Raw genomic sequence first — 10,000 nt, forward strand, 5'->3', positions numbered from 1 at the left:
GTTTTAAAATTAAAAAATCCCAGAACCCTTTGCGTATAAAGCATGGATCCAATTACTGGTAACTGATAAACAATTACAGATTAAAAATCTTCTGATCCCTCCTTCCTTAAATAATTTGCTGGTTGAACTTATATAGCCAGAGCTTGTTGCAGCGCTTGGAGGGACAACTTTAGCTGATTTTCTGTGCGGGAAACAGCGACAAATCCGATCGCAAAGAACTTTGGGTGGTACCTGTTGTAGGTAAGGTAACATACTGGCAAAAATTCCCTTTTTGCTCTTGAAAAAACTCTTATGAGTTTTAATTTTTCGACCGAAGAGCTGTAACTTTTTTGCATTTAAATGAATTTGTTGGACTGGACAAACATTATTTGCTCTGGCGCATCCGCAATGCTTCTTTACAGCCTGTCAACACTTAAAAAAAAACTGAGATTAAAACGAAACTTGTCAATGACCCCTGTGATGAAAAAATTGAAGGTCCGAGACAGGACAGCGGCTCCTTTGATAAATTTCTCCGTGTCAAAATATTTTTGCTATCAAGACCATTTGGAAATTGATAGTGACGAGACCAATTAAGTTCACCAATAAGATTACAGCTCTCTCTTGGCCGGAGTGGCGTGATTAGAAATCGAACGATCAGAGAGAAAACGAGCCAAGCACTGTATTCGTTTTAAAGCAGAATTACCCTTTACAGTTACAAAATGTTATATAACTAGGAGTAATCATGGATTAGTAAAAATACTTTGTGCTATCAAGACCATTTAGAAATTGATACTGAGACGAGACCGGGCACGCAGGTAAGATTACAGCTCTCTCTTGAAGCGACGTGATTAAAAATCGAACGATCAGAGAGAAAAAGAGCAAAACACTGTATTCGTGACTTCTTTCGGAATTACGCCTTACAATTACAAAATATTGTATAAATAGGAGTAATCACAGATTAGTAAAGTGCGTTCGATGTCTATTTAAATAATATGTTTTATTATACCGATTGCCCAGAAATATTCAGGGAAAGTGGACTTGTGGGGTGCTTTGCAAACAACAACAACAACAAACCTTTATTTCACCTCGAATTTAAACTAGCAAAAAAGTGCTAATATCTCCGAGAAAACAAATAAAACTACAACTCTACTGCAATTATCTAAATCAGCACTACGCAGAGAGAACTTGAATCTCCTGTCTGTTAAAAGCAGCTGAGTCAGTGAAACAACTCGGCATCGTTTGCAGGTACGAATTGCCGCGCGGGGGCGAATTGCAGCGTCTGTTTCCTTCAAAACATACAACTACACAGGTCTACACAGCTTTCTGGAGTGGTGTTCTGATAAGTAGCTTTAGTCATATTTGCAAGTGATACTTCGATTAAATCAACATCACTTCACTTACCTTTGGGAAAACAGCGACGAAAAAAACAATGAGCAGCACACAGCAACAGATCTTGTCGATCCGACCGGTCTCGTCTGATTACGCACACTTTACAAGCAACCCGTTTGCTCTAATTTATATAGACAATAGATTACGTCAAAGTGCTATATCCCTGTTTTTGACGTCATCTGTGACCTATTGCTAAACAGACCCACTGCAACATGGAATCGTGGAGAAAGATCGTTTATCCGTCCATGATCGGATTGGTTAAGTTTTATAGTGTATTTACGTTCAGTTGACTAATATACAGATTTAAAATGGCAAATATACTGCAAAGGTTGGTCAAGACAACGTGAACGTAGGCGTTGTTACAATATTTCGGCTGGCCAACACCAGCCTTCTTTAGGTTTATTGAATGGATAAATGCTTGTTACAAGATCGTTACATTTACCGGAAATGACATAAAAAGGCTACGTGATGTGTAAAATTAATAAAAACGGAAATGCATAAAAAAAGAGGAAAGAGAATAATACATGATAACAAGATAAAAGAAACAAAAGAAAATTAAAAGGTAGCTAAACTAAATTACATTTCATCTCTTCTGTTAAGGCCTGCAGGCTCCAGTGTTTTTCCTCTGTGTATGAGGAATGCCTCACGAGCCTTTCTGATGGAGTCACGGCCAGTGTGCAATCGTTCGAGCGGTATGAGGATCATGTGATCCTCCGCTTGACCACTGGTCAGGAAGTGTCGTGCAACCGCAGTTGGGGTATAACTACAAAAGGGGTTTATAATAGGTCGCCTATGTTCATTAAAGCGGTCTTTAAGACGACGTTTGGTCTCTCCGATGTACTGAAGATTACATTTAGTGCACTGAATCATATAAATTACATTAGGGGTTTCACAAGTAATATGTGATTTGATTTTAAAGGTTTGTCCAGTACTATAAAAAGTATATTGATTACGGCCATCCTCAATAAAAGGGCAGGCGGTGCAACTAGTTTTATTGCACCGAAGCGAGCCGGATGGAGATCCAGATTGGTCGGTGTTAGTAGGTTCCGGCAATTTAGCTCTAACTAGAATATCACTAATGTTTTACAACGCCGGTAGGCTACTAAAGCCGGGAGATTAGTAAAAACATTTTTACAGCGACCAGATGAATAAAGCACCTTAGAGTGTTTGTGAATTATACGGCGGCACATGTTAGGTAAAGAAGGGTTATAGGTAATGACGAACGGAACAGTATCTGTCTGTTGTTTAGGTTTGCGTTTAAGAGCGTCGTTCTGGGAAATGTCAGAAGCCATCCTTGAGTGAGACCATCACATCAAGGAATGGAATATTTGTGAGGGAATGCGAACAAGTGAATTTAATGGTGGGATGAAGGTTATTGAGATAATCGACAAATACTTTCAGTTTATCTGAAGCTTCAGTCCAAAAAACGAAAATATCGTCCAGAAATCTGAGCCATGTATGAGGTAGATACAGTGCGTTAGTGAGCGCGTCATGTTCGAATTTGGCAAGAAAAAGGTAGGCAAATGAAGGAGCCATTTTGGTTCCCCTAGCAGTACCGTGTTTTTGTAGGTAGTGTTTGTTGTTAAATGTGAAATTGTTCATGTTGAGGATGATCTGTATGAGGTCACAAAGAGTTTCCGTGGGAAGGGGCTTATCGTTGCGTTTGCGAAGGAAAAAGCGGCAAGCTTCAATACCTTCACTGTGAGGGATGTTGGTATAAGAGAAGTGACGTCAAGCGTGACAAGTATGGCATTGTCGGGAAGTGTGTTGATTGTGTTTGTTAAGGAAATCAGTAGTGTCTTTAACGTAAGACGGAACAGTGTAAACTAATGGTTTTAGGTAGTAGTCAACAAACTGAGAGATACGTTCTGTGGGGTGGTTATTAGAAGAAACTATGGGTTGTCCAGGATTGTTTACTTTATGGATTTTGGGGAGTATGTAGAAGCGTCCAGGTCTGGGGTCGTTTTGTACAAGGTACGGTTTTGTTTTTAGGTCAATAAGTTTGTTGTTGAACATGCGTTTAACGTATTCAGCAACTCTTTTATGTATCATGGCAGTCTTGTCCTTTCCTTGTTGTTCGTAGAAGGTTGGGTTATTTAATTGTCGGTTGCATTCGTTTATGTACCAGGATCGAACGGATGAACGAAATGATATATGAAATGAGTTGCAACTCGTTTTATTGTGTGGCGTTAATGTGCAATCGCTTATCTTTATACAGGTAACATGAAAATCACTAATAATCAATCAACTGTCACTATACAAACAAAACGCAATAGTCTCAAGTTCCATATGTACTATGAACGTGTCCTTTATACGCACGTAAACGTTTTCTACACTCCCGACAGTTTATTCGCATCGCGAGAAACTTTCAACATTCGATGTCTCTATTCTGCGAAAGCCGAAAAGGGCCTTCCGACTTCCGACTTCTGACTTCCAACTTCCAACTTCCAACTTTCCGAATTTCAACTTTCAACTTCCGAATTTTAACTTCCTAGTTTCGACTTCCGACTTTCAACTTCCAACTTCCGACTTTCAACTTCCACCTTCCGACTTCCGAGTTCTAACTTTCGACTTTAGAATCTCGACACCACGCTTCCTCCTTTTGGTGTTCTTGCGTGCAAACATGGATGAGGAAGTAAGTAAATTACGGGGTATTTTGGCACGCGTTGTAACAAAACACCCTCACAATAGCGGATTTTTATGAAGCATTTTTTTAAGAGAGGTGTTGTATGTGAAAACTCTTTATTTGCCGTTTTTTTGGCTTCGTATTAAAGCACGATATATTTGGAACTGCTTTACGAACGCCGGTCTGCTGCTTTAAATGTTCCATACTTTTACGATAGTGTGTCTTACGCTTTCAGAAAAGTTTCCATTTGCAGACCGAGGCGACTGAGCCGGTGGACAGTTATTCGACTTGGGCTCGATGTGGGTTTGATGTGGGTTCGATTTGGTCTCATGTGTGTATGTGTCACCTGTGGTAGTAGTGAAGAAAAAAGACAACACAAACCGCGTGTGCGTTGATTATCGGAAATTACATAAACTAACTGTATTTGATCTCGAGCCTATGCCAATTGTTGAACATTTGTTTCAGAAGCTTAGCGGAGACAAGTTCTACTCAAAAATTGACCTTAGCAAGGGATATTGGCAGATAACAATACCAGAGGAGGATATACAGAAAACGGCGTTCGTAACACCTGACGGGTCGTACGAGTTCCTGGAGATTGCCTTTTGGAATAATCAACTCGGCAGCAGCACTGAAGCGTGCAGTGAAGAAGTTGCTAAAAGATCTAGTTGATGTTGATTTCACGGGTCACACCCGTACGTGGGAAGAAGATATTAGAGCCCTAAGAGAGCTGTTTTCGGGGTTGACTATTAGACCTACTAAGTGCCTATTCAGAGTAAACAGTGTGGATTTCCTAGGCCATCGACTAGAGCAGGGAATGATTGGTCTACATCAGGATAACGTGGAGAAAAGTAAAAAAGGGGCCCCAGTGCCAAGCACAAAGAAACAGGTGCGACCATTTATGGGTCTAGCAGGATACTACAGATATTTCATCCCCAACTTTGCAGCGATCGCAGCAGTGCCCCTATCTGATCTTACACGGAAAGGCCAACCCAATAAAGTTGAGTGGGATGAAGCACAAGAGAAAGCCTACCAAACAATCAAGTCTTACCTAACGAGTGAGCCTATTCTACATCTCCCCAATCCAGCTAAAACCAATTTCTTAAGGACGGACGCTCCCAACAGTGGAATTGGTGTAGTATTAATGCAGAAACATGATGAAAAGTTGTTTCCCGTTTGCTACGCAAGCAAGAAATTGACAAGTACAGAAAGGAACCACTCCATAATTTAGAAAGAACGCCTAGCGATTGTATGGAGTATCAAGAGATTTCATCCTTATTTGTACGGAGTTTCTTTTGTTCTTCTTTAAAGTACATGAACAGTGCTAAGTTTGCCAACGGACGTCTTGTGCGTTGGGCTATGTTTCTGCAAAGCGATTCATTCACAGTTGAAGCCATTAGGGGCTCAGAGAACGTTGGAGCAGATTACTTGAGTCGTGCTGAGGAATAAGTTTATTGACATTGAACTACCTCTTACTTAACAATTTTTCTTGTTACTGGGTTGCCGTATGGCAATCCCAGTCGGAAAATGGGTAGATTTTCCGTTTTTTTTTTTTTCCGTGTCGGTAAAAGTCTTGCCTGTCACTCCCCTGCTAAGTGGTGTCTTTGCGCATAGAGCCTTCTGCGCGTATTTTCTTAGGATCGAGAGGGTAGCGGGAAATGCGTAGATTTCTCTGGTGGACACAGTAGAACGATTAACTTAACCGGCAATGGCGTCGAAAGTCATGTAACGCGAATGGCGTTTTAGTGGATCTTTGAACAAAATATACCCTTATGAAGTTCAATAATGGCAAATCAATTGGATACTGGACAAGACAGGCGGTGGAATCTTAAAAGCGACGAGTAATGGACTTCGACAACAATCTGTCGCCCGTCGAGCCGTCTTTTACCAGGTGTGCTGTTATGTAGAACACTGAAGATTCGTAGGGCACCGATAACAGTGAATTCAAAGACTAGACCAGTTGGATTGGATGGGATTTCAAGCGTTAAAATCGCTGAAAAGGTAAGATTTTCGTAGCGATGCAATTGCGTGTCTTCACCACATGTTCCTTTGATCTCACATAATTGTGTTTTCCCTCAAAATATTCGCTTGTTTTCGCTTTCGCTCGAACATATTTACCTTTATTACATGTCCAGTGAATAGTTTTATCCTCTGGGATGAATTTTCCGTCGAAAAATCGGTTATTTGGGTGGTTTTTGGCAAACAGAGGTTAATTATTCGTAATGCGATCGCTTCCGTTGCCGTTAGCAACGGGTAGCAAATTTGACACTTTTATCGAATTATCACATTACGCATTGATCGCTAATCCGATTATTACTAAAAATCTAAAAAATATTCGTGCCTCGTCAGTTTTCGGTCGAATTTATGTCCAAGAAAGCAGATAAATTGCAGAAAATTTCAGTTTTGCATCCAAAAATTCGTAATCAACGCTAAAATGACCAAATTTTATATATTTTACTGTTTTTTTTCTTAAATTTTTTCGTTCAACTTTCGCTTTTATAAAATGTTTCAGTTGTCTGTAAATAAATTATATGCTGTTGGAAAGCTTATTTTCTTAGCTTTAAAATGATTTATTTTTTCTCCCTAACTTTAAATATTTTTTTGAGAGAAAAAACATTTTTTGGCGATGGCTGATTTACCGCGGTTTTCTCGTGGTTGGGAAAGTAGGAAAAAGAGTTTTAGGCCTGTAGCCAGGTTTTTAACCTCAGAAAAGGATCTGTTTCGTCGTACGAACGTGTGAGGACCTGTGAGCCAAAGGGCCTCTGCTGGTATGACTTCTGGGTGACCCCTTAATAACTTCAAGTTACTAACCGAGCGCGAGGGCCGTACTGGGGAATATTGGACCCAGGTCGTGGCAGTACGGACCGAGCGCAGCGAGGTCCGTACAAAAACGACCCAGGACCAATATTCCCCAGTACGGCTCGAGCTAGCTCGGTTAGTAAGTAGTTTATTATATGGTTTTTTAATTACCTTTTGCTTTGTTTTTGCAAGCCCGTAATCGGCCCGTGGGCATTACGGGAGAATAATGCCCTACAATTCAGTCACAATTAGCCAATCAGAGCGCGCGTTATATCGGCTACAAACACAAGCCATATAATAAATGGTCTTAAGGACCCCCAATTGCCTGGAACGCTGCACGTACCACAGGCAACCCAGTGTACCCTCACGGAGGGTCTAGTTTAGGATAAATTTAGGAAATTTCTTCTGAAAGGGGGTTATGTTACGAAAAATAGGATTGCGTGACTAGCGTTACGTTCTAGAAGCTTCGTAGTTTGTGTGCGTAAGCGTTCCTAAATCGGTGTGTTTTGTAATCTTTCTATAATTACATTGTTTACTTTTTTAGAACGTTTAGAAGCTTATTGGAGATTATTTAAGCAGACGAGTCCAAGCGGAGTTTTTAACTCGTTTTCACAAGCGAAGAGAGTTGACGTTAGCCGTGTTTAGTCAAGTGTGACATAAGCAGTGTTTATTCAAGTTGGCGGAAGCCGTGTAAGTTTATCGAGTACGTGCTGTTTAGAATTTTACTTCGTGGAAACTACGTTATTCTGGAATAAATCTTCTTGTTGTTGTTCCGACAACCCTGCGTTCAGTTTAGTTTGCAAGCTACCTGTCCTCAAAACATTCGAACTCGTAACACTGACAAACTTATTGTTTAAACACGACAATGACTTGTTGGCAATGTGTGAAGGTTGTATCAAAGCCGTATCAAAGCAAGGCCGTCGCGATAATACGTCTGCTTTCTGATGGCTCGATAAGCAATAGGAAAGTCAGGTCAGCAGTTTCTCCAACCATCTCGCTAACTGTCTCTAGGTTTATGAAGAATAGAAGCATGGTCAGTTCTGACAGTGAACTGTCTGAGATAGAGGTAGGGTGGAAGTGGTCAATGGCTTTAAAAATTGCCAGAAGTTCATATCTAGCAGTACAGTAATTGCGTTCGGGTTTACTGAGGGCATGGCCGTTAGTAGGCAATGACACGTTCCCCACGGTCACACACTTGAGAAAGAGTACCGCTCCGATACCAACATTGATGGCATCAGTATCTAACAGGAAGGGTTCCGCACTGCGAACAAAGGCAAGCACTAGGGCAGACATGTGAGCTGGAGATAATTATTGCATTCTTCGGTCCGTAATAAGGATGGTCTGGCTGTTATCACTTACTTTAAGCAATGGACGGGCCACATCAGAAAATGAACGGACAAACCGTCGGTAGTAGGTGCATAGACCAAGAAACTTCTAACTTCCTTTGTGTTGTGAGGTACTAGTCATCTTTGGACTGCCTCGACTTTGTCAGGGTCCGTGGTAAAAATGAAATCATGGATATTGGACGAGAATCATATTTTGGATGATGACGCTTTCTCACCACAAATAAGGTAAAAGAGTAATTTACACTGTCGCTTTGAATGTCAGTTTGATGAAGAGAAAAAAAAAGAAATGCTTTATTTGAAAAAGGCAATTTCACTTTTTTCGACAGCACATTGAGATCAGCTAAAATATGCCATGAACGTTCTGAAGAAATGCTTTATTTGACTCCGACGTGACTTGAACACGCAACCTTCTAATCTGGAGTCAGACGCGCTGCCATTGCGCCACGGAGCCATCGAATGCTTCCGCTCAAAGACCAAACTATATGTAAATAATCTAATAACGCAGATAGAAATTACGGAATTTGGGTAGGTACTTGGTGTCTCTTTTTCTATTGTTTCAATTTTTTTTAAACAAGGTGTAAAACGTTCAGTAATTTTACAATTACCCTAACCTAACCCTAACGCTAACCCTAACGCTAACCCTAATCCTAACTCTGAAGGTTTTACCGCGTTCAGATAATTTTGTGCAATAGATAACCACTAAATAACAAAATACACCACGTATCTTCCGGAATTTGGCGTTGAACTGCTGTTTGTTGAGTTAGGAGGGGAGTCGTGACCATGGGTATCAATTAAAAACCAGATTTGTAGTTCCGCAGGAGCCTTCTTTTTGAAGCTCACAATCCGGGGCTTACCTTGGTTTCTGTCTTAGAATAGTGCTCTTTCCCCTAGAGAGGGTGTTATTCTATTGCAATACGTCCAGTATCCTTTGACAGTATGGCGCAGCTGGGCGCACCCTATGCATTTTGTAGAGAGAAAGATTTCTAGGCCGAAGAAACTACACGGTGTCAGATCAAGGCTTTGATTAGGTGTCCGGCAAGCTAACCATCGCTTATTAATTTTTTGAAAACAACAACAACAACAACAACAACTGTTGGGGCGCGAAAAAGAAAGAAAAAAGAAAACCAAACCAATCAAAATTGGAATGTATTAATGAGGTCACATCCTTATCACTTGACAAATATAAAGATGATGCGCAGTGAAGCATCTCATTTTGGTTAGAGCTTAAAGTAGTGATACCGAGTGTTACTTATGCAATATCATTGTGGGTAAACTGTTCTCAATCTTTACTACATAGCTTAGATCACATTACATGCACGTGCATGCCGTATAATAAATCATCTCCCCAGTTGATTAGATGATGACTCATGTCCCTCTAGATTTAAGGTCCCTGTAAAGGTAAATTTGGGCGTATCGCTTAATTTTCTTCTTTTCGCTAATACTGAATCGTTGGGTTGTAAAATATATTTTTCCGAAAAAAAATTCTGAAAATTTAATTTAAAAACCGCTAAAATCGCTTTTCTTTGTTTCCCGCTATAATCTGAGCGTGAAAAATGATTGACGTATCGTTCGAATTACACGTGAAAGGATTGGATGTCAATTGACAGCCTTTATGCGCGATCTGCTACCTTAGCACATGCCCGAACGCTGATTGGCTTAGCATGATTGGATTTCTAGTTGGATGCGGAGTGATTTAGCAGACCATAAACCCGCACGCGAAATCTTCAAGCGCCATTTCCTAGGGGTTTATTTTGACGCCAAAGTTACAAATTCTTCACGAAACTGACCAGTCGCATGAAGATTTTATCAAGACTAAGGAAACCAGAAATTCTCGCTCAAAAATGTAAAAACATCGAGTCGGCAA

General features: G+C 40.5%; 2 protein-coding genes and 1 non-coding gene across 4 annotated transcripts in view; 1 reads left to right on the forward strand and 2 right to left on the reverse strand.

The window, feature by feature from the left end:
* Nucleotides 1–1,546, reverse strand: part of LOC138000675 (perlucin-like protein) — a 13,597-nt gene extending 12,051 nt beyond the window's left edge. Inside the window, exon 1 of one of the 2 annotated variants that reach the window (XM_068847241.1) lies at nt 1,381–1,546. The gene's annotated coding sequence lies outside the window, so the exon portion shown is untranslated. The remainder of the gene's footprint in view (nt 1–1,380) is intronic. The other variant, XM_068847242.1, reaches the window with a different exon arrangement.
* The window catches only part of LOC138000676 (uncharacterized), an 8,183-nt gene extending 2,541 nt beyond the window's left edge, over nt 1–5,642 (forward strand). The window contains exons 3-4 of the mRNA XM_068847243.1: nt 137–240; nt 4,460–5,642. Of these exons, the coding sequence (XP_068703344.1) occupies nt 137–240; nt 4,460–4,520 (165 nt within the window). The 3' untranslated portion in view covers nt 4,521–5,642. The remainder of the gene's footprint in view (nt 1–136; nt 241–4,459) is intronic.
* Nucleotides 5,643–8,515: 2,873 nt separating this feature from the next.
* Trnaw-cca (transfer RNA tryptophan (anticodon CCA)) lies at nt 8,516–8,587 on the reverse strand. Its single transcript has one exon. It is a non-coding gene; the product is annotated as a tRNA-Trp (tRNA).
* Nucleotides 8,588–10,000: the final 1,413 nt, after the last annotated feature.

This window comes from Montipora foliosa, chromosome 4 (genome assembly GCF_036669935.1).
Source record: "Montipora foliosa isolate CH-2021 chromosome 4, ASM3666993v2, whole genome shotgun sequence".
Lineage (NCBI taxonomy): Eukaryota > Metazoa > Cnidaria > Anthozoa > Scleractinia > Acroporidae > Montipora > Montipora foliosa.